The sequence below is a fragment of the Sphaeramia orbicularis genome, chromosome 16 (genome assembly GCF_902148855.1).
Source record: "Sphaeramia orbicularis chromosome 16, fSphaOr1.1, whole genome shotgun sequence".
In the NCBI taxonomy this organism is placed as follows: Eukaryota; Metazoa; Chordata; class Actinopteri; order Kurtiformes; family Apogonidae; genus Sphaeramia; species Sphaeramia orbicularis.
Genome location: NC_043972.1, coordinates 30675394 through 30700602, shown reverse-complemented (window position 1 = coordinate 30700602; position 25209 = coordinate 30675394). Strand labels below are relative to the sequence as shown.

Genomic DNA, 25209 nt, shown 5'->3' with positions numbered 1-25209 from the left:
CTCGAGGACTGGATTTGAATACCCCTGATCTAAAACATGCAGGATAGTATATCTCAGGGACCAGGATTGGTGACCCCTGATTTATGCTCTAACATCTATGTTTCACATCTTTAGGTAAACCAATCTTCATATTAGACCACTGATTTACAGGCAATCACCATCTTATTTCAGTATTGTGAGTTTAGCCTAGTTACTTTTCCTGCCACCTAACAAGAGAGCTTAAAACAACAGTGAACATACGGAATAGTAAAAGTAAGCTCATCTACATTACGTAAAGTTTTCCCAGCGCTGTTTTGATCCTCAAGTTGAAGATGCAACTAGTAAAGCCATCTTCATTCCTCTACCAATGTATTCACTATCCCTCCTCTGACTCCTACCCTTATCCTCTCCTGTGTTTGAACCATCTCAATCTGGATTCTCACTGTGTCCCCAAAGTGTCCAGTCTGAGCTATCCCTCTGATGTGCTCATACCCAATCCTGTCCATCCTTGTCACTCCCAAAGGAAATGTCAACATCTTCAGCACTGCCACCTCCAGCTCTTCTTGTCATCTTTTGGTCAATGCAACCATCTCTAAATTGTACATCACTGGCCTTACTACCATCCTGTACACCTTTCCTTTAACTCTTGCAGACGCTTTTTTGTCCCACATTACTCCCAACACTTTTCTCCATCAATTCCATATTGCCTGCTTTTTCCTTCACTTCCTATTCAACCTCCTCATTGCTTTGAGTATTTGACCCTAAATACTTAAAATCCCTCACATTCTTCACCTCGACTCCTTACATCCTTACTGTTTCACCTCCCTCTTTCATTCACACACACATTCTGTCTTGCTGTGGCTGACTTTGATTTCACTTCTTTCCAGTGCATACCTCCACCTCTCAAGATTTTCCACCACCAAATCCCAGTTCTCACAACAGATCAGAATGTCCTCCACAAACATTGTAGTCCATGGAGATTCCTGCCTAACTTTATCTGTCAGTCGGTCCATGAAGGGGCCAGAGCTAGTCTTGGATGCAACTCACCTCCACCTTGAATTCCTGTGTCAGACTTACAGCACACCTTACCATTGTCATATTGTTCTTGTACACATCCTGCACCACTCTAACAGACTCCTGACTTCCTCATACAATACCACTGCACCTCCCTCTGTACCCTGTCATACACTTTCTCCAAATTCACAAAAGCCCCTTTTCCACCAGCATTCCCAAGAACTTTTTTTTTTTTTAACAGGCATTTATTAACATTTGTAAAAGAATTCCTGAAAATCTGCATGGTTTGTGTCTCCAAAGTTCCAGGAAATTTAGTCAAATCAGGCTTGGTTGTTTCAAGTTGGCAACTGGAAATCCTGCTGGATTTCTTTTCAGTGTATATGACATACATTCAATGAGGTCCAGGCTCTCTAGAGTGTCTGCCAAATACCCTCTTCGGTGTATTCAGATGAACAAACACAGATTATTGCAATGCACTTTTAGGAATGAGCTGAATATGTTCAAAAGAGCAACTTTAAATACTCAAAAGAATGTATTCGTCAAATGGACCTTGTCATCTGTCTGCTTCTCATAACTTCTTTTGCTCCTTTTTGCAAACAAAGTGAAGCTTATTGAAATGGAATAAAAAAGTTTTCAGCTGCATACCAGCTTAAACATTGTGGGTGCATGTAAGTGCGGAACGCTGTAAGTGTGTTCCACCAATCGGTGTTCTTTTGCACACAGCCCAACCTCTCAAGACTTCTGAGGAATCTGAAAAGTCATACCCCCTACTAGGAACTTTTTTCAGGGAAAGTTAGAGGGAGAAATATTTTTACCCAGGTAATTTTGGCATAAACACACTAAGGTTTTTCAACTTCCATGTAAAGTTAAAGTTCCTGTGGTAGAAAAGGGGTTAAAGACACAATGCAGCTCCCTCTGCCATTCTCTGTACTTCTCCATCAGCATTTTCAGACCAAATATTGCACTCTCTAGGCATGACACTTTACAACTGCACGCAAATGCTCACTTCGTTTCTTGGCCTGGTTTCCACTACCCTTTCCCATAAGTTCATTGAGTGGCTTATCAGCTTTATACCTCTGTAGTTGCTACAACTCTGCACATCACCTTTGTTCTTATAAATAAGGCACCAGCACACTTTACCTCCATCCCTCAGGTATCCTGTCATGCACTAAGATCCTTTTGAACAGTCTAGTTAAAAACTCCACTACCATCTCTCCCAGATGCTGCCATACCTCCACTGGACTGTCATCAGGGCCAACCGTTTTTCCACTCTTCACCCTCTTCAAAGCCCTCCTCACTTCATCCTCACTATTCTACTTCCTGTTTCGTAATCTTCACCTTAGGGCTGCACGATTAATCGATTTTAAATCGAAATCGGATTTTTTAATTTGGACGATTTTTAAAAAAGGGAAATCGTCAAATCGATTTCATCTCTCTTGTGCCAACGCAGCTACCGTATTATTTCTGGGCGACACGGTGGTGCAGTGGTTAGCACTCGTGCCTCACAGCAAGAAGGTCCTGGGTTCAATTCCAACACCAGTCGATGGGGGGTGGGACCTTTCTGTGTGGAGTTTGCATGTTCTCCCCGTGTCTGTGTGGGTTCTCTCCGGGTACTCCGGCTTCCTCCCACGATCCAAAAACATGCACTAATAGGTTAATTGGTTAATCTAAATTGCCCATAGGTGTGAATGTGAGAGTGATTGTTTGTGTCTATATGTCAGCACTGCGATTAACTGGCGAAATGTCCAGGGTGTACCCCGCCTTCGCCCCTATGTAGCTGGGATAGGCTCCAAGCGACCCCCGTGACCCTAGTGAGGATGAAGCGGGTTCAGATAATAAATGAATGAATGAATAATTTATTTCTCTTACCTGCTAAATTTTTCATTCACAAATGTAAGTTCTGTAACACAAAACCAAATATTATTTATTTTTTGGAAAGATGTTGAACTTTATTTAAAGCTGTTAGATAAATCTGGAACCAAAAAGACTATAGAAACCATCAGTATTTGGGCATTATATTGTTGTGTATTCCCCCTGGCAAACTTATGTTATTTTCTTGTTGTATACATTGCATGTATACTCTACTTCATTCAATGAAGATTTAATGAAAAAAAAAAAAAAACTTCTGTGGGTTCATCACATGATACCATCACAGATTTGAGGTAGGGAGCAGTGCCTTGCATTGTGGGCTGTTCCTCAAAGTACTCCTTCTATCTTCTCATCACACCCTCCTCACTTATTAACCCATCTCTAGTTCTATAGTTAATCACACTAATCTCCTGCACATAATTCCTATCTCAATCCCTTTGACTAGCTAATCAGTATGCATCCTTCTCTCCTTCCTTGGTCTTCAACCTCCTATACAATTCATTGTATGTGTTTTGTTTGGCCTGCGCCACTGCCCTCTACATTTTGTGTCTCCTTGTACTCATGTCTACTTTTTCCTTTTCTCTCATTGTCCTACCTTTACCCTTTTCTTCTGTATACTTTCCTGTATGTCCTCATTCCACCACCAGGTTTCCTTATCTTCTGTCCTCCTTCCAGATGATACAGCAGTTACCATCCTATCTGTCTTCCTGATTACTTTTCCTATGGTTTCCCAGTCATCTGGCAGCTGTTCCTGACCACCCACAGCCTGTCTCAGTTTCTCCCTAAACTCTTTACAACACTCTTCCTTCTTCAGCTTCCACCGGTTGGTCCTCTGTTCTGCCGCTGTTGTCTTCCTCTTTTTTTACAACCAAACTCATTGTACAGATCACCATTCAAATATTGTGTGGCTACACTCTCTTGCCTCCATTTTGCATTCGCTAATTTCTTTCATATTACACCATCTAAATAGGATGTAGTCCACCTGCATGCTCCTACCTTTGCTCTTATATATCACCATATGTTCCTCTCTCTTTTGAAAAGGGTATTCCCTACAGCCATTTCCTTCCTTTTTGCAAAATCAGCCACCATCTGTCCTTCCAAACCTGCCTATCATCTCCTTATCTCCTCTGTTTTCTTCACCAACATGACCAATGAAGTCTGCTCCAATCGCCTCTCTCACCTCTTGCAAAACTCTGCATTAACTTATCTAAGTCCCTCCAGAATTTCTCTTTCTCTTCTACCTCACAACATACTTGTGGGGCATAACCACTGACAACATTCACCATCACCCCTTCAGTGTCCAGCTTCACACTCATTACACTACCCGACACTCTTCACCACCAGAACATTATTTGCCAACTCCCCTCTTCACTTCTATCACATTTGTCCTTTTATCCATACACGATAAAACCGTTGCTCCAATGCTGCAAGCCTTACTGCCTTTCAACCTGGTCTCCTGCATGCAAAATACATACCTTCCTTTGCTCCATCATATCTGGCATCTTTAGCTTTATCTGTCATTTTGCCAACATTCAGCATCCCAACTCTCAGTCCCACATTCTTGGCTTTTATCATTTCTCTCGGTCTGTGAATTCATCTACCTCTTTTCTTTTCTTTGACCAGATTTTATAAAACAATTGTACAAATTCTCATGCCAACTTGAACAAGTATTACTATTTAGCTTGCAGTTTTGTAAATTTTGTTTTGCATTGGAAGGGCTCCCTGTCCTTGCGGCTGTGCAAAAATATTTGTTACATTATTTAGCATTTATTTGGAGATGTTGAAATTTACAGAATCCACCAAAGCCAAAATATCACAGTTTTCCAGCAGCTGCAAATTGGTTTATAGATCTGTTTGGAGCTAAGACCATAAAGAGTCACAGCACTCTGCACACAAATGTAATGCATTCAGTGGTTCATACTCACATTTATTATTTCGTAAATAACAGTTATTTACTTGCATTACTATTGTTATGTTGCTATAATATGTTTAGAAATATCAACACAAAGAGAATACTGCTGAAAATAGATTTTTGCTCATCATTTAAAGATTTATCTCTAAAAAGAGTTGTGAAATTAGGCCTATGACCTGTTGTTGCTCTTCCAGTGTGAGGCATTAGCCAGGTTGTCTCTAATGTGTTGGATCCATTTTAAGACACCCAAGAGCATATTTCTGTTTCTTAAAGTAGTTGGATTGGTTAACTTGTGAATCAATTTGAAGTATGTGTTGCAGTGGAGACCATAAAGAAGAAGATTAAAAATATAGCCTATATTTCATGTTCAACACAGGTTGGCAGCTTTTTTCCTCCATATGTTATTGGTTCAGATTATTTATTCGATATAATCTGAATATTATATGGTTTGCCTAAATTCTAAATAAACACATTTAAGAGAAAACAAAGGATACAATCAAAATCATCTTGAGGATATATGAACAATAAAAGGCTGTATTTGGTGCAAAAATATACAAAATCTCCTTGCCTGCCTACCTACCTACTTAACTACATTATTGTAGGAGAGGGGAGAGAGGATCTGCCAAAATTTCTGTACCCTGCACTTTAGTAATTAAAATTTTTTTCTTCTCTGTTTCAGGTGGAAAAAAATCGATGACTTTCAACATTGAAAAGTAACACGCATTTTCATACCAGGTAAAATTTATTTACATTAACAGTAAAGCTCTAAAACAGAAAAATACTGGTTTTAGTAATTTGGTTCTCTGTCCTATCCTTTTTTCCTCTTTGGCTATAGATTTGGAAGGTATGCTTATGAATGGGCATTCTCTCACTGCTAAAGTATCATATTAATGTCAGATGAACTTGGCAGGGTCAAAACTTCCTATGAAATGAGATTCACCAAACTTCCTTCTCATTTTCATCCCCAGAAGGATTGACTTAAAGGATGAGTCTTGATGGGAGTAGTCCAGATACCCCTTGATTATAGCTATCTGCTCCAGTTCTTCCAGGGGTTCGCCCTTATGATCTTGACACAAATGGGATGCAATAGTCTCTGTCAAATTTGCCTATTCTAGAGAGTTGGGTGAGGATTTCCCCAAATCTGTCTCCTTTACAAACTGTGTTTTCCACTGTAAATAGAAGTTCCTGTAATTTGTCCTTTGAGAATCAAATTGTCACTTGCCTCTTTCCTAACATCCCCTTGGTCTTAGACTGACAGAAGCATACACATTCAGTGTGTATGACACTGAAGGCAAGGTGGGTGAAGTGTCTTGCCTAAGCATATGGAGTGGGATTTGAACATTTGGACAACCTGCTCTACCTCCTGAGCTACCGCCACCCCAACAGAAGAAATAATTTCTTGGAATCACAGATGATTTTTAGGCCAAGCGTGGGTGTATGATGCTGAGAATTTGTCAGACAATTTTATCATCACTGTGCTTGTAACCTTGTTTGTCATAGGGTTGTAGGATCTTTTTGCAGTATGATGCATGGACCCATGTGGCACTCTCAGCAATCTTTAGGAGCACTTTTTCTGGAGGAAGGATGCTTAGACAGGAAGGACAGCCAAACAGAATTTCAAATGGATTTAAATTAGTTAGGCTTCTTTTTATCATTCTCATTCCAATGGAAGAACCTCAGGTAAAAGAGAGGCCTGTCAATTTAAAGCATTTGATCAGTTTTTGTTTCAGTATGCCATTTTCTCATTTGACAGTGCCTCCACTAGCTGGATGGTAAGCACAGTTTTTTCTGAGATCAATGCATAGATATTTAGTCAGTTCTTCAATGGCTGCCCTGTTGAAATTAGTACCATTGTCACTGCTAAGTTGAGAAGGGATTCCCGATCTTGGGATGATTTCTGTCAGTAGAGCTGCAACGACAAAACAATGGCAAAATTAGTCAGTGAATTTAGTAGTCGACGGGTTGTTATTGACATCATCATGTGTACCCCACAGCATATGATCTCATGCTAAGCAATGTTTAACCACAGCCAATTGAAGTAGCTCAGCATGAGACATCTCACTTTTCCCAAATCTTCGATGCACTGACAGCACATGCACACTAATGACCATGAACAGAAAGGTTAGCAGTAGAAGCCAGCTAAAGCATGGCTATGTGAAACAAATGGTCCAAAGTTTGGGAACATTTGGTATGTGACACAACCAAGAAAACTGTCACAGGCAAGATCTGTAAGTTGAGCCTGGTGTAGAATGGGGGCACTTCAGCCATGGATGAACATTTGCAGAGGAAACACATTTTGGAAGATTTAGATGCACCTTGTAAGATAATTAGCTCCCATAATAGTAGCAAGCCTATTGTTGTATATGTGTGTGTGTGTGTGTGTGTGTGTGTGTGTGAAGGATCACAGTTCAACAAGGATGACAATTTAGAGTAATATCATTTTGTCTGACAATTTCTTGATAAAATTTATGCAGCATTAAGAAAATTATGGGAGCCATGGCCTGCTTTTTGCAGAAAAAGCAGACGTGTACTTTGCAAAAGCTACTGCTCTTACTGATTCAATTCTAAACATGAAATGTATTGTAGCTACCCTGGAGTAATTGCTCTGTTAATGTTACTGTTTGAAAATTTGGCAGTTACTTGCTGTCTATTTGTGTATGGGGCTATGATGGATAGATGAGTGGATGAGAAAGGTATGGGGGGCAGAGCAAGTGAGTCAGTGTGTGCAAGAGAGTTGCTTGCAAGAGAGTTTCTGGACCTTCCTTTAAGGATGGGATAGCTTTAGCTTCTTCGGCTGATTCTGTTGAAATATGTTTCGGTGTTTCTTGTGGAACTGATCTCTTGGTGTGGCGGTGTGTAATCCGGGGGGGTGCATGGGTCGGCCATTTCTGAGTAAGTGGTTTCCATCTCACTTATTCAGTAAGAGGGGTATATACGTGACGGGGTGGTCCATGCCGCACAAATGTGTTGTGAATGAATTTGGAAAATGAGTTTTGACCTTTCTAACCCCCCCCCAAATAGAGTATCTTCTATATGAGTTTATCACAACATACAGGTCATCAAGGCCATGTGACACATGTGAAGTGCGGTGTAATACTTGTTAGTGTATAAAAATAGTATCGTGGAGACACATGACAACAACATCAAGGAATGACTTGCACAGTGTATCATTAGTCAGTCTACTTGTAAACATTCAGTGGCTGTCCTACTCCCATCAAGCACATTAAATTTGTAACATTCACATTCTTCACCATTTTTAGACTGGTGGGGTCTGGGCTGGAGATATAGGATATTCCCAAATGCACACATCAAATTTCTCCCCAGCAAATTTAGGGGACAACAGTTAGGCATCAGGAATGAATGTTTAACATTTGGTTGATCATGATATGTAACATGTACTCATTTTAATGGTGCTGTGAAATATTCTTTCATAGCAACACAACTCGAGCCCATTGAATAAAAAAACTTATCGCTGAGAATTAAAGCTGTGGGAGACTTTCGTCACCAATTTTTCATCAAATATGTAAAACCCCAGTCATAACCATATCACGAATCCGTAAGTCTTTCTGTGATTACTCACCTGAATCTCTTCCGTCACGGAGAACAATTTCGAAGTGCCATCCAACATAAAGAAACCATATGTTTACAAAGAGCTGGGAGGTAACTGGGGCATCTTCGGAATTTAGTTGTGACATGCACTGTGGGAAGCAGAGGCTCGCGCTGCCGCTGGCAGTGCATCCATATGATATTATATAGATGAAAAAAACACGATGTGGAAACGGCTGAAACACGAAAACGGCTGAAGGGAAGCAGAGCTCCAGCCATTTCCGCAACATGTTTCTTGCAGCTGCCACTGCCAGGCAGAGCTCTGCTTGCTCCGCTTCCCTCCAGCCGTTTCTGCATTTCAACCGTTTCCGCATCGTGTTTGTTTCATCTGTTCATCACATGATACCATCACAGATTTGAGGTCAGAGCAGTGCCTTGCATTGTGGGCTGCTCACGAAAACGACATGCTGACTTCTGTTGTCTTTTGTAGTTTTACCCAAAAATCAAAATCGAAAATCAAGTTTTTAAAGGAAAAAATCGGGATTTTTTTTTTTTTTTGCCAAAATCGTGCAGCCCTAACTCCAACTTTATCCATATCAGCTTTTCTTGGAAACACTTCAACCAGGCAATGGCAGACAAGTGTAACTGTCACTCTGTTTTTCTGATCAGCAAAATAATTAGGATCTTCGAGGCAGTCATTGCCTTCTAAGACATTTGACAGTTGCAAGAACGTTGTTGCTTTGCATTTCTTGGCTAATATGTGTCTAATTTTGATCAATTTTGGTCTGAATTCTCTGCAGAAAGCATCAAACTGGTCTGCAAAAGCTTGCCCTCCACTCTCAGAATCAGGGAGAGATCATGTCATCTATGTTGACTGAATGTCATTGGTAGTGTACCCAGTGTTTCCTGTGCATGATGTCTTGGTGTGTCATTGGGGGGTGGGGGGTGTGTATGGGAAGGGGGTTACATCAAAAAGAATGCGGTTGTGCATAATTCTTAGGGCAAGCCACACCATACCAGCAGAAACACTGGATGTACCACCTTGATGTATGTAGGGCCTGCAATTTCACCATTGATATTGGACTGCTGGCCAGTTGCACCTTTGGGTTAGAGTGGATGTGAAAAATAGATTATGGAACATGCCAGTCTGGAATGGGTTTGGTGGTTTAACCACAACTTCAGAAGTGGAGGTGACATTCCAATGGAGTTGGAAATAGAGTGTAGCTGAGATGAAGCTGGACATATGTTGACAAGCCAGCATGGTTTTGTCCAGGATGTTTTTCATGGACTGAGTTGGAAGGTTTCTGTGTAGTTCTCTTCATTGTGTTGAGAAAGATGGAGCTGAGGTCAATGATGTGACGGATGGAGTACTGAGTCTTTACAATTTTGGTTATTGAGGGGAAAACAAGGAAAGTGGTGCAAACGACAACAGGTTTTGACATCAGGTCCCTGAGTGAACAAGTCTCAAAATGCCACCGTTGCATTCCTGTGTTTCCAACCCCATGCACTTCATTTCTAAAACAATGACACCATAGCCTCACCTCTCCCTTAGCCTACATGCAGTGCCAGCTTCTTTTTCTTGTGGTTATTTACATCTCTGTTTTTGGCAACGTTTGTGGAACCAATTATACTACTCAGCTCTGGCAGCCGTAACACAGTTGTCCCTGTGGCATTTAAAATAATAAAGAATACCATTCCAATATGAGGGACAGAGCAGAAAAAATATGGCATTCTTGGATGTTTTTAAACTTCTTCGGACAACACTGGCTGGGAAGCAAAACTTTGGATGCAAATGGACCTTTCAACAGGACAGTGATCCTAAGCATGCTCCCAAAAGTATAACATGGCCAACAAAGTAAATGTTCTGAAGTTGCCATCACAAAGGCTCGACTTAAATGTAGTTCTTGCCAATTTTTGATTGAACATCTTACAAAGTGCTGTGTAAAGAGGCTGCCCAAAGTGTGCATTAATGTCACACAAATGTAAGGCGGTGCCACCAAACAGTAGCTAACTTTGTTGTGAGTGGATGTAATTTCATTAGACTTACACTAATTAACTGACTGATTTTCATGTGATTGGCCATGACCTGCGACCGGCTGGTCAGTCTGAAATTGACCAATTTTAAGCTCAGGTCAAATTCCTGCCGCACTGCATAGCCAGACCCGGGGTCGGTTCCAGGTAGTCAGATAGGGTGGGGTGGGGTGGGGTGGGGTGGGGGTGTGTGCCTTGCTATGCATACCTCACACTGAGTACGCACACACCATACAACCATACAAAGTGAAAGTTAAGATGCTTTACTAATTCTTCTAAGTCTTCTGCTGTTGTGCACCTCATTTTCCTTGTCCCTGCCTTCGGAAACTTTCATTTGAGGGGGCAGGACGTTTGTTTAAGGGAGCATTGTCCACTCTTGCCCCCCCTAGAACCAGGCCTGGCCAGACCCACGATATTTTTTGTATTTGTAGAATAATTTTACCCTCTGTACGATGTATGATCAACAAGAAAAGCACTCGGAGAGCGCAGATCTCTGCCAAGACCCCCCCGATCACCACCAAAATTTAATCAGTTGTTCCTTGACAAACAAACAAACAAACAAACATGCAAACACACAAGCAACGTGATCACAATACTGGTAATAATTCCAAAAATCCCATAATGTACAATAGTTTTACCCCTTCATTACACAACTAAATTGATTAATTACCAAACACAAATAAGATACAGATCATTCGCATAGTGCTGCACTTGTTTTTAATTCATCCTCTCACGTGCCTCTCTACCCATGAGGCAGGACCTTGATTCACTCCAAAGCATGTAGAAGTTGTGAATGTATAAATGGTGTTCTGGTCCATTCAGTGCAGGGGTTCATCCTGTGCTCCAGGAGAGATGCTTGCTTTTTTCCAAGATTCTGTTAGATTATTTAAAAGGAAAACTGGGTTGCAGCGTGTGATATGCACAGTCTGTGAGCAGATGGTCTGAGCCACGTCAGAATAGAAATTGGGTGTGAATGATAATTTTCCTTCAAATATGGTAATTTTCAACTGCTGGTACGATACAAGGCTTTCAATCAATGCACCTGTTTTCATACAGAAAACCCGGCATCTTTTTGCACACTTTTCTTCTATGTTTAAAATAAATGTGCTAATGGGAATGTTACATTGTAATGTCTTGTGTGTTGTGTTTGGTAAAAATGAGATCAGCCAAAATCGGTATTGGCCGTCCAAGCACCCTGCGAATTGGAAATTGGGAATGGCCCAAAAAAACTGTAATTGGCACAAGTTATGGCTGCGTGATTAATTGATTTTAAATCGAAATTGGATTTTTTTAATTGGGATGATTTTTTTTTTTTTTTTTTTTTTTAAAGGAAATCATCAAATCGATTTAATTTCGTGTCTCTGGGCCTCTGAGCTATGATAGGCTCCTCCTCCTAACTGTGAGAGGCCTTTCACAGAGGTCCATATCCACCAGCTACAGGGGAATCCCGAGGCGTTCCCCGGCCAGCCCAGAGAAATAATCCCTCCAGCGTGTCCTGGGTCAGTCTCTTCCACATATGGATCTCCCAATTTAAATATAACCGCATGGGGATCGCTCATCTGACGTGGTCCACGTACACACAACTGATGCCAGTCACTGACTTACATTGGTATAACTTCTGTGGGCCCATCGCAGAATTTTCGGGGATTCCGTGGTACCATCACGGATATGAGGTAGGAAGCAGTGCCTTGCATTGCGGGCTGCACACGAAAACAACATGCCAACTTCTGTTGTCTTTTATAGTTTTACCCAAAAATCGAAATTCAAGTTTTTAGAGGAAAAAATCAGGATTTTATTTTTGGTCAAAATCGTGCAGCCCCTTTTGCAAGTCTAAATCTTATACAAAGGCTAAAGTTAAAGTATATCTACTTTTTATGGCAATGGTGTAAGGAGTGGTACTGAACTTATGAAGGTAATTTGAAATACATCAATCAGAAAATTGAATATGAGTGCATTTAGTCACTGTGTATGTAAACATACACTTTGTACCACATTGAAAAAGTCACCAGTCATTTTTGGGTGTGCGTTTCTCATTCAATGTGTTAAAAGTACCCTTTCATTCCTGGGTGATGGTGCACTAATCTGGCAAGCTATGGGGGCCAGTAGGGCTTGGCCGGTTTCCGTCCTACTTACAATACTATGGGGGTAAGGAGTGGTGCGGACCATGCCGCCCGCGGAAGTGAAAATGAAACTTAACGCTCAATTGCCTTTTCCCTACCTGCTGAAGCATTGCAAAGTTTCATTGAGGGGGCAGGACGTTTGTCCTGGCCTAGTATAGCGACAGTGATGATTTTTTTTAATATGAAATGTAAGGTGTGGCGGCAAGGATTTTGCCATGGTGCTGTGCCAGGGCAAAACCTTACCAGCAGAGATGCTGGAACATCAAAATGTAGCTGGGAGCTGATGGAGAGCCTTAAGGCTAATTTATGCTCGCTTTACGTACATTAATAGGTACGTCCATCTAATGTTGTCATGTGTCACTGCCTTCATACTTCCATCCATCCTGTACGTTGGAATGAATTTTTCTCGATCAATCCACCAGAGAGCGGCACTCATAATTACTATACTGGCCGAATACCACAAAGAAGAGTAAAATTTTTTGAGAAGAATAGGCCTGTAACGGTACACAAAATTTTCGGTTCGGTATGTTTTCGGTTTTGAAAGCCACAGTTCATTTTTTTCGGTTCGGTTTGGTTCAGAAAGAAAGAAAACCCATCAAAATGTCTTTTAATGCGTTTATTATTAATTTTTGAACATTTTTCCCCCAATTTTTGGAGACAATACAATATAGAAAACGGAAATGATATAAATCTGCTGCTATAAATCAAATAGAAAATAAAATATGACTAAATGTATTTTAAACATTAGTATTGCACTTTTCTGTGAAAGGTAGTTTTGAACAAACAACAAATATCTAATCACAGTTCTGGCAGTTCACATTCTACATAAAAATAACCCAAAAAAATTCCACATTAAGTGCAAGATTAACAAGAGGGCAAACTGTTATTCTCTTTTAACAAACTAAAGAGCAACATTGACAACAAAATTAACCAAATTATTGTTTCTAGGACAGCTGACAGTTTAGGCCACCTTGTTTATTTGTTTACATCTGTCTGTGCAGGGTGCGATTTGTCAAAAACATGGGGGGGGGGGGCGCAGGCGCAGTTATATATGTGGGGGTCTGGTCCATAACAAACTTATCTAACACTGGCGTGAAACAATAGTGAAATTTTACAGACTTTAAACGTCCAACTCCCGGGTTCTGTTCCTCTACTATGCAGCTATACAGTGTGTGTGTGTGAGAGAGAGAGAGAGAGAGAGAGAGAGAGAGATGGGGGGTGCAGGCGCAGTTATATATGTGGGGGTCTGGTCCATAACAAACTTATCTAACACTGGCGTGAAACAATAGTGAAATTTTACATACTTTAAACGTCCAACTCCCGGGTTCTGTTCCTCTACTATGCAGCTATACAGTGTGTGTGTGTGTGAGAGAGAGAGAGAGATGGAGAGAGCAGGTGTAAGTGTTTGAGAACTGCCGTAGTTCATGGGGGGCAAACAATGTCTGTCTTATTAATGTCTCTTTCCTTGTGGTTGTCTTTCACCTGAACCCAAAGTGATCCCAAATGGGACTGTAATGATGGCGGAGGGTCTTTAATCTCTTCCTTCCAGGTTGACATCATATTTGTTGTTTTTTTTTAATCTTATGGCAGCTGTTATTTTGTATTTCAAGTCAATGTGCGCTCATTTAATATGACCGTGTAGAACTTGCGCGGATTTAAAGTTCCGCATTGAACAACGTCTTTCTTTCCTTTTTCTTTTTCTCAACATACTGTGTCATTTTGGTACAGCAGTGTGCCGAACTGAACAGGTGCGTACTGAAACGGTTCAGTTCAGTATGTGTACCGTTACAGGCCTAGAGAAGAAGAAGAAAGTCAATTATAACAAATATGGCAATGACAGAGGAGGTTTAACTAATATGGATAGTAATGTTAATATTGAGAAGAGTAGTTGTGATAAGTATGTCGGTAGTTTTTCACTAAGTCACATAGTCGCTCTTTGAAAAGTTCCACTATTCTCCAGAAAACGGACAGAATTACATATGTAATGCACGCAGGGAATGGACAGAACGCTCCGTCTGTATCCGTCTGCATCTTTAACATAGAGCATAAATGAGCCCTTACTCGGAACTGGATCAGAGTTCCATTTAAGTCAAATGGGCTGGGTGCAGTGCTTAGCTGGGACTGTGGCTGGCTGTGCACTGCACCCAGGTGGGCTCACGTCTGGCTACAACCAATGACAGTAGAATTCCGTAAGTCAGTAGTCTTGCAAAGCTCTAATATAAGCATGAGTTGTCTGGAAATGTCATTTGAAAATGACAAATGAGCCATGCTGCGATACATGCTTGAACCGCTAGGGGCGTACCAAAGGGTACGATGTGTATCGTTGTACCCTTAATATGTATACACGCAATACTTTAGATTGTTATGAATCTTTAATGGTCTGCTGTTTTTAATGCATGTATATTTCCACCTTTCAGATGTAACCCATATGATCCTGGATTGCTCTAGTCCGTGTACATCCAAAACCAGGTGAGTTTTATGTTTTCATTTATTGTGAATTTTCAGATTAATTGAGTCCTAGTTTCTGTTTTATAATTGTTGTATTTTGGGTTTGCAGGATTAGGCAACAGAAGGCCCACACTCCAATCCCTCGAGAGAATGGCTCATGGATGGAATTCGTATTACCAGAATCTCTCACCTTTATCATCAGATGCAACAATTTTGAGTAGTACCCCAGAGTCAGAGGGAAGTCACTCCCAACATACAGAGAACTGCATTGCACTCAATGACTTTTGTGGTACAGCAACTTCCCATGAAGCCCCTGAAACAAATGCAAACTATAACTCCGGTACATCCAGTATTGGAAATTCAGGTTCAGACTGTGTTTATGAAAAGTACTACGGGGAAATGCCGTGGCAAACTGATGGAGATCAAACGATAAAAGATTACTTGCCAAAATGTGGAAACAATATTTCTGATTTTGCTACAGATGGATTATCATCAGCAGGATCTTTTCCTTATGCTGCGGATTTAGAGGGACTTAAACAAGACTGTGGGATGCTACCTACATCCTTTCTTGAGGACTACTCGGATGTCAGTAGCTGTTCAGATGCAGATGTTGGTGAATCAAGGCCCTCATGTAAGTTCATGTCAAGTGCTTCAGTTGTAAAATCTACAACTGGTGTTACTACAAAACAAGACTCATCCAAATGGGTTTTTACTTCTACTAGAGATATGGCTTTTTCAGCTGACAGCCTGCGCCCCAGTATGTCCGGTGAAATTGTGTCAGGTCTGACAGATGATGAGGCAAAAGAAAATGAAACTGAACTTTCAAAAGACATTGAAAAGAAGTTGGAAAGTCCAGGACATGATGGGTTTTCTGCCTCTGATGCAGTTACAAACACAGGTAGTGAGACTGTAGAGGGTGTTGATGATTATCAAAACTGGGAACAAATGGAGGTAGAGGAGAAACAACATGCACAAGGAAAAGACTCTGATCTTTCATTAAGCACCAGTGAAAACTTGACTGATGACAAACTAGAGAAAACCTCAAGTAAAAATGAGCAGATCACAAAAGACGTTGAAAAGAAGTTGGAAGCTCCAGGACATGATGGGTTTTCTGCCTCTGATACAGTTACAAACACGAGTAGTGAGACTGTAGAAGGTGTTGATGATTATCAACACTGGGAACAAATGGAGGTAGAGCAGAAACAACATACACAAGGAAAAGACTCTGATCTTTCATTAAGCACCAGTGAAAACTTGACTGATGACAAACTAGTGAAAATCTCAAGTAAAAATGAGCAGATCACAAAAGACGTTGAAAAGAAGTTGGAAAGTCCAGGACATGATGGGTTTTCTGCCTCTGATACAGTTACAAACATGGGTAGTGAGACTGTAGAGGGTGTTGATGATTATCAACACTGGGAACAAATGGAGCTGGAGCAGAAACAACATACACAAGGAAAAGACTCTGATCTTTCATTAAGCACCAGTGAAAACTTGACTGATGACATACTAGAGAAAACCTCAAGTAAAAATGAGCAGACCACTCTGACTGCTTCAAGTGTGTTTAACAATGAACAAGATGATGTAGACACAAAGGATGGAAGTGAAGACTTAAAAAGAGGAGAATCAAATGCATTAGACACTGAGACCTTTGACGAACAGGAAATTCTTACAACAGATAATGAAGATAAAAATACAAAAACAGAATGCCAAGATGCCTCTCAGTCTTCAGATTCACCGGGCATTTCAACTTCCCAAGTTGCAATTTATGAATTGGCAAAAGATAGTTGTCAGTTGGCTGAGAATCAACCTTTCAAAACTATACCTCCGGATAATGTATGCAGTAGCCCTGTAATCAGTGATGATTACATTGGTGATACTAATGATAAGAATGAGCAGTGCACTCTTGATGATTCAAAATCTATCCAGGCAAATGATGGAAGTCCCCATCAAGAAAAAGAATTGTCAAAAACAGCAGAAAAGACAAATACCACATCTTCTTCAGATCTAGGCTGTGGTCGCCCTTCCAGTACAAGTGACTCTATTGTTACAGGCAACAATAATCATCAAAGTGAGAGCTCAACCAGAGGCTTAGACCCCTGTCTAGAAAAAGAATGGTCTCGTCCAGGAGAAAAAATAAGTACCACTTCAGATTGCTATTCAGATAGTGGTTTAGCTGGGACTGATGGCAGCATTTTCATTGAAACTAAACACAACAAGGAGAGTACTGGTAATCATTCAGAGACCTGCTTGAAGCCAGAGAGTCCATTCATAGAAGTACCTTCCTGTCCTGAAAAGGAATCAGCAAGTCTAGCAGGGAATAAGCAGGTGACAAATGCTACACCCTCCACAGATCTAGATTTGAGTAGTCCTGCTGGGGCTGGTGACAGTTTTTCTGTTGATGCAAATAAATCGAATGAGCAGAGTATTTCACATAATTTAGCATCCTGCTCACCGCTAGATAGTGTGCATATAGACAAATACCCTTGTCTTCAAAAGGAAGCTGAGAATTCCCCTTCTCTAGATCAATCATTACATCAGAGTCCAGAAAAGACAACCTCCTCTCCAGATCAACAGTCATTGCATCAAAGTGCCATGATCGTCAAACTAGAAAATTGTAGTGGAAATGTTGATGACGATGCAGGGGAGTCATTTGAAGAGATTGACACAGCTTCAAATAAAGAGTCTGGGCTCGATGTTCTGTATAGTAAACCTCTGTCAGATGATGACTCTTCATCTGAGATGAATGAAACAATACTTGACCAGACCACATTTAACTGCGATGGCATTAAACATTCTGAAGGACATGGAGCCCACCTTAAGTCCTCTATGCAACTGCTAAAGCAATTTCATCCTGTTGTCATATTGAAAACATCCCAGCCAGCAAATGAAGTGAGTCAGTCTTATTGTTGTGCAGATTGCCAACACACTACACAAAATGTAGATGATGTGATTGAGCACCACCATTCTCACCATTCAGTGCACAGTTTTCAATTTTGCAAGACTTGTAATGTGTACTTGATGAATGAGGGAGCAGAAAAACATTTGTGTGGTGTAACCGATGAAGGTCTTCAGCTCTCTTCTGATAGAGTACAGATGAAAGGAAAACGCCTTGGCCGTCATCGTTGTGTCAAGTGTAATCTCATATTTTCAAAATTACTGCATTATGTTAAGCATATGCGCACTCACACTGGCAAAACACCATATAGGTGTGGTGGATGTGGAGAGTATTTTTCACAAAATGGTTGCCTGACACGACACAAGCGCATACCTGGTCGATGTAAAGGCCAAACACAGAAAGATGAGAATTCTGATCCTGTTATCAGTGACATTAAAACACCAGAGACAGACCCTGCTCCAATGACTTTGGCTGAATGTTATGTAAAGCTTAATGACATCTCCAAAACTCATCTATGTAGCATTTGTGGAAAATGCTTCTTGACTGCCAAGCAAGCTAAAAAGCATTCATACAAGCACAAGATTTTGGCTTTTTCCCCAAAGCAACCCATTGCAACTGAAGAGAAAACGCTAAAAGTAGAACATAAAGCAAAGGAGAAATATCAATGTCCCCTCTGCCCTCGGCTTTTCAAGTACTCCTACAACAGGTGTCGACATTTGCGTGACTGTGTCAGAGAGGCAACATATGGGGGCAAGAATAAAGTTGCCGGCAAATATCAGTGTCCTTTGTGCCGTGCTACCTTCACTGTGCCATCCAACAGATACAGACATATTAAAAATATTTGCCTCAAACAATATATAGGTCAGCTTGCAAAAGGGAGGATAGAATCAACTCAAAAGGGTGAACAGGCAAATGCAATGATAAAAAGGCCTAAAAAAGAATCATCTAATGAACAGAAAACAAAGTCAAAGGTAAATGATCCAAATAACCAAGCCCCTGTAACCTTAAAAGCCCGTCACTCTGTGTCACGGTACAAATGCAGTGTCTGTCCAGCAGTCTTCTGTCATCCGTCTGGTAAATACAGACATATGAAGAAACATAAAATGTTTGAACTCACTGGCAAAATGGTCAAGTACAGGAATTCAGTTTTTTCCATCAGGCCCCCACCAACAAATTTGAACAAATGTACAGAGGTCGAAGAGAGTAAAGATAACATAACTGAAGAAAAACAGAGTACATCCTTTAGTTGTCACTTCTGCGGAAAAGATTTTTGCACATCAGAGTCATTGAAGAAACACGAGTACAGTCACCGAGGGGAAAAACCATACAAATGTCTGGAATGTGGAAAAGGATTCAAAAGACATTCATATCTGATGAGTCATAAAATCACCCACCAAAGGAGGATTCAGTGCACTGTTTGCAGAAAGATTCTTCCAACTGTTGGAGAACTACTTCAGCACAGACGGTCTCATACCAAAAGAGGAATGCTTCAATGCCCAGACTGTCCACAGCAGTTCCAGTATCCTGTATATCTCCTTAGACATTTGGCCACCCACAAAAATAAAGAGGACCCACCTCAGCCTGAGGAAAGTTCTCCTGTAAATCCCCAAAACACCTTGGATTCCGAGGAAGAACATGGTGAATCGAAGCAGTTGCAGTGCTCATTGTGCAAAGAGGTTTTTGATGATCCCCATATACTAAGAAAACATTGTCTTACACACATATCTGGGTCCTCTCGATGCCAGTGTCCATTTTGCAATCAAAACTTCAATAGTCGTCGCTATTTGCTGCGCCACATGTTAATACATACTGGAGACAAATCCTATTCCTGCACCAACTGTGGAAAACAGTTTTACCGTGATTTGTACCTGAGACTACATCGTGAAAAATGTATGCCTACTCGAACCACAAATCTTGCCACTGCGCCACAATTAGTCCACTGTGGCGAGAAGACTAAAAAGAGGCCATACCTGTGTACCATTTGTCCACGGTCATTTTGTAAGAAAATCCGTCTTAAAAATCATCTTATCGCCCACAAGAAGAATTCCCTACTACTATGCACAAAATGTGGGCAGTACTTTGGAAGTCAAAAACTAGGTCAGCATCAAAAGAACTGTGTACAGACATCAGACAACACTGTTTCATCATCAGCTGTTGGTGAAGTTAGAGCAAGACCCTCACAGACAAGGCTCATTGTCCACAAAAGGCCTTTACAGCCAAACTCAACAAAGATGCTTAACTTTAAATGCACACACTGTTCACAGAAGTTCAGGTTCAAATCAATATACCTGAGACATCTTGTTTCTCACACTGGGTTGCAACCATACCCATGTATGCACTGTGGACACAGATATCCCAGTAAGTCAACGTGTTTGCAGCATGAAGCTTTTTGTGATGGAGTTAACAAAGAGGAGTTATCAAAAGAAAAAAGGGATGCAGCAACAATATTGCCCAGTATGCCCACACTTGAAAAGGTGTCACAGGTGTCCCGAGGTGTAGGTGAAACGGAGTACAAGTGCAAATTCTGTACTAAAACTTTCGTCAAACCACGAAGCCTGAGACGTCACATTTTGACACATAATGAAGTGAAGCCTTATCGTTGTAAAGCTTGTGACAGCTGCTTTTCAAGGTACGATCATCTGAAAGTACATCAGAACCATTGTAAAGGGAAAAGGCAGCGACTGGAAGTTTGTATCCCAAAAATTAGTTTTGATGATGTTGGCACAGGTTGGCAAAGTAAGTTTGGCAGTGATCCTGTTGCAAGGCAGCAGTCATTTGACTGCAAAGAGTGTGGAAGGAGCTTTCCAAGTGATTCTAAACTTAACAGACATAATACCATGTTCCATACTGTGAAATTATTTAAATGTGTACGATGTGGCATGTCTTTTGCTCATGAAAAATCTCTTAAAAGGCACAAAAAGATAATACAATGCAAAAGGGTCGCCAATGTCACAAATGAAATCACTCCACAAAGAGAAACGGTGGCAAATACAATTCATGAGAATGGAAGTAACATTTTACAGAGGATCCAGCCTAGTTTTAATAAAAAGTACAAATATGTCTGTAGCTTTTGCCCCCGCAATTTTAAAAACTCATGGCAATTAAAAGTCCATATCCGCCTGCACACAGGAGAAAAGCCATATGCCTGCAATTACTGTGGTGAGAAATTTATAAGGAACGATTACGTACAGCGTCACCTTGCTAAGTGCACCAAGGTAGGACAGCAAAATACAGTGCTTTGTGACAAATGTGGAGGATTTTTTCCTAAAGCCATTCTTGCAGATCACAAAAAAAATTGCACTTTAAAAGCAAGCCCCTCGAAGCCAACTGTCTCCCAAACCCAGCTGTCGTCCTCCAAAAGTCCACCAAATGGCTTTTCATGTGCATACTGTACATCACATTTTTTGCTGTTTTCACAGCTTCAGGAGCATTTTTTGAATGCCCATAGGCCAGAAACAGTGGTTGAACCAGTATCTAGTGTCCCTCTACAGGATCATTTGTCAAATATCCCAAACATTAAAGAAGAGCCAGTGGATGACACCTATGATGATCGCTTCAGTGATGGAGCTAATTTAACCTGTAAGCTTACTCTTGATGGGGAGAGTCCAAAATTATTTTCCTGCCAAGAATGCAACATGTCATTTGCAAGTAAGGCTGGACTAGTGGGTCATCAGCGTGTTCATACAAGCAAACCCCCTTTTATCTGCAAGACCTGCAAGAGAGGCTTCTGGAACAAATTTTTGCTCCGTAATCACTATAGGAAATGTAGAAGAAAGGCATCAGAGCCAAAAGCTACCGAGCCAGAGGAAAGCCCTCTAAAAGCAAAGATTGACTTTGCACTAAATGACTCAGTTGACACTGAAGTATTGCAAGCTGACTTATCCTCTGCTGATGACTCTGCAGAAGAACATTTAGAGACCCCAGAAGAAAATGAAGTGCAAAACAGCTCATGTGAAGAGAAAAAAACTGTGCAGTATCAATGTTCAGAATGTGAAATGAGTTTCACAGATGGCTTATTGCTCATTAGTCACCTTGAAGATCATGGAAGGGAAGAAGAGGCAAAAAGGCGAAATACATGTCCAAAGTGTGGCCGAGTGTGCAGCAGTCAATTAAAACTTGAAAAACACATGAAGTTGCATGGGATTGATAAAAAAATCCCTTGTCCTGACTGCTCAAGCATGTTTTTCACCAAGGCTGAGCTTGAAATCCACAGAACATGTCATGACCCAAACAGACCTTATGCTTGCAAACTGTGCAATCAGAGGTTTTGGACAAGACCATCTTTATGTAATCATTACGGTGAAGAACATCCAAAGGACATTTTTACTTGTCGTTTTTGTAAGAAGATCTATACAGTCAAAAAATCACTGTCAAGACATTATAAAAAATGGCATCTAAAAGAGCAGAAGGATCTTGAATATGCTGTTCAAGAAAAGAGCAATCCTGCTAAACAGTCAACTCAAGCCAGTACAAATGATGAGGATAATAAAAAGAAGGATAATGTCAATGAGGATAGTGACTCTGACTCTGCTCCATACTTTCCTTGCCATGTTTGCGGCAAAACATTCCCAACATCAGAAAGTCTTGAAGATCATCAGAGATGCCACCTTGGAGAAAAACCACATGAGTGTGCAGAATGTGGAAAATGTTTTTACCAGGCATCCCAGCTACAGCAACACGAGCGCACGCATCAGTCCGAATATCAGTGTCAAGCATGTGGTAGAGGATTTGTTTCTCTTTTTGCACTGCGTAAGCATAAACATACACATGGGAAGAGCCGTCCGTATCGTTGTTCTAAGTGTAACCTCAGTTTCACAGGACCCTCAGCATTAGCAGAACACATGTCTACCCACAGTGAGGAGAACTTTCCATGTGACATGTGCGATCATGTTTTTCACTCCAAGAGTAGTAGAGCAGAGCATCGGAAGAATCACTCTCAACCCAAGTCAGGTGACAGTACCCAACCTGAAGACCGTGAGAAGTCTGCTCCATTTTCTGAAAGCTCAGTAGCAGTCTTGAAAGAATTTAAATATCGCTGTGGTGTCTGTTACAACCGTTTCAGAGATCCTGAAGAGCTTTCAGAGCATGGCTGTATGGCAGACAAAGAACGACCATACTCATGCTCAGATTGCAATAAATATTTTTTGCATGCCTCTCATCTAAAAAAACACAGGAATACCCACCATCAGACATGGTCCCGCAGTGAATATCAATGCAATCACTGCAACAGCAGTTTTTCTTCTTCTCAGCATTTCCTCAGCCACCTAAAGGACCTTAATGTTGAAGCAGCAGCCAACACTAAACATAACACTGAAGATGAAATTTTTATCTGTCCTGTTTGTCATCAGTGTTTTGCAAGTGTTGCTGAATTAATATATCATTTCCCCATGCATCCTGATGACACATTTGAATGCAAACTTTGCCAAATGACATTTTCCTCTAAAAGGTCACTTAAAGACCATGAACGCTGTCATCTTACAGCAGCTACTGAATTTGAATGTGCGGAGTGCAATCAGAGATTTTTAGGAAGTGATGCCTTTCGCCAGCACAACTGTTGCCGCCATCGTGTAGTTACAAAAACTGACCAAATTCAATCAAATTCATCATGCAAAGCTTACTCTGCAAATGATCATCCATTGTTTGGAGATGAGGAAGAGGTTGATGTTACTGGAGAGGAATTGTATATTTGTCCCCATTGCTCAATGGAGTTCTATTCTAAAAGTAGTCTCTTAGAACATCAAAACAAACAACATCCAGATGAGAAACCCTTTAAATGTGAGGATTGTGGGAAAACATTTGCTCTTAAAAAGTACCTAAATGAGCACATGCGTAGACATCGTCAAAAATGGGCTTCCCAGGCCACATCCCAGTTTGTCCAAAACCAATTTAATTGTACCCATTGCCGCACTAAATTTGACACAGCACAGGACCTGTCTATTCATATGAGACTACATGCTGAAAAAGAAGGTGGAGACTATCGATGCGATATGTGCTATAAGTCCTTCCGTCAGTTGTCTCTACTTAAACTCCACCAAGAGAGTCATGTCGGTCAAGTAGTATATGAGTGCACAGAATGTGAAAAGGCCTTTGCTTTTCCTCATCTACTGGAGGAACATCAGCAAACTCATGCTGGGTCATCTGCATAGTGATTGTATGAAACAATCCATTTTGTTTTTCTTTATTCCTATGGATTATTCAAACTAATGGAGTATATTAGTTTCCTGCTATGCCTTATACCTAACTGTACCTCAACTTGTAATCCACTTTGGTCACTCAATTTCTGTTTTTGACCCTTGTCAAAGACTTATGTTTGTCTGTCAGACAGCATTCTTCTTCAGTTTATGATGACTTGTATATATTTTTAGTTCTAGAGCTGAATTTTGTAAACAGTAAAATAGGGAAATATTGTCTTTGTTCAAATTCTCGAAATTGTATAAAACTGTAAACTAACATGACAAATGCAGACAGAGCATGGTGGGATACAATGTTGAAATGTCATAGAGGAATTGTATTTTTTTTTTTTAAATTCATGATGATTTTTTATGTTTATTTTATTTTATTTTTACAGTTTTTAGTACAGTTATGTTGATAATTGTCTTTACACAAATTGTCCCAGTATGTATTTTCTATGCTATGAGTGTTATTGTACTGTAGATAAATTTGGTATTTTCATTTGACATGTTTGTTAGGGCCTGCATATTTTTTGATATCAAACTACCTTGTAGAGATGTTGAACTTGTATATTATTTCCACAACCCAAGGGTGTTACATTTCTTACAAAAGTTCATTTGATCTGTCAAATACTGAGTAAATACTACTGTAAAATCTGTTGTCTTGTTTTGTTTGTCTTAATTTTTGATAGAAGGAATAGAAGGAAGACTAAAAAAACTGTGCTCCTGGCGGGGGGGGGGATCACAACAGCTTATACAGGATCAACCTAAATCCAACATGAATGAATATGGAAACAAGGTCCTATTAAACAGAATTATGATTTATGCAGTTTTGGCAAGTTACTACACACAAAACATATAACATGAGGAAAAAAATACAAAGGGGTAGTACTGTAATCTGGTTCAATAAAGTTCAACTGGACTAGTTTTACTCTTGACAATGTTTCATCTCCCATTTGAGACCTCTTCAGGTCTAATTACTGGTTGGGGGAAAGCAGATTTATGGGAGTGGGCTGTGGAGGTTTTTTTCTGTATGTTAATGACCTTAACGAAACATTTTCAAAAGAGCAAAACTTGTCCAGTCAAACCTAGAACAATGACCTGGGTCAGTAAGAACATACTCAAATATAATAATCTGTTAAACTATGTGGATATAAATATAACTATTTTGAGTTTGCCACCTGCTGTGTATTAATTTGATTTTTTTTTTGTATTTACAAG

At 40.4% G+C, this 25209-nt stretch overlaps 1 protein-coding gene across 2 annotated transcripts in view; it reads left to right on the top strand.

Moving 5' to 3' along the window:
* Window positions 1–24647, top strand: part of znf1035 (zinc finger protein 1035) — a 28324-nt gene extending 3677 nt beyond the window's left edge. Inside the window, exons 2-6 of one of the 2 annotated variants that reach the window (XM_030157994.1) lie at window positions 5454–5509; window positions 14889–14940; window positions 15029–15769; window positions 16010–17133; window positions 17173–24647. In XM_030157994.1, coding sequence (XP_030013854.1) covers window positions 15070–15769; window positions 16010–17133; window positions 17173–23964 — 8616 coding nt within the window. In that variant the 5' untranslated portion in view covers window positions 5454–5509; window positions 14889–14940; window positions 15029–15069 and the 3' untranslated portion in view covers window positions 23965–24647. Of the gene's footprint in view, window positions 1–5453; window positions 5510–14888; window positions 14941–15028; window positions 15770–16009 lie in introns of both variants that reach the window. The other variant, XM_030157993.1, reaches the window with a different exon arrangement.
* The last annotated feature ends 562 nt before the right edge of the window (window positions 24648–25209 follow it).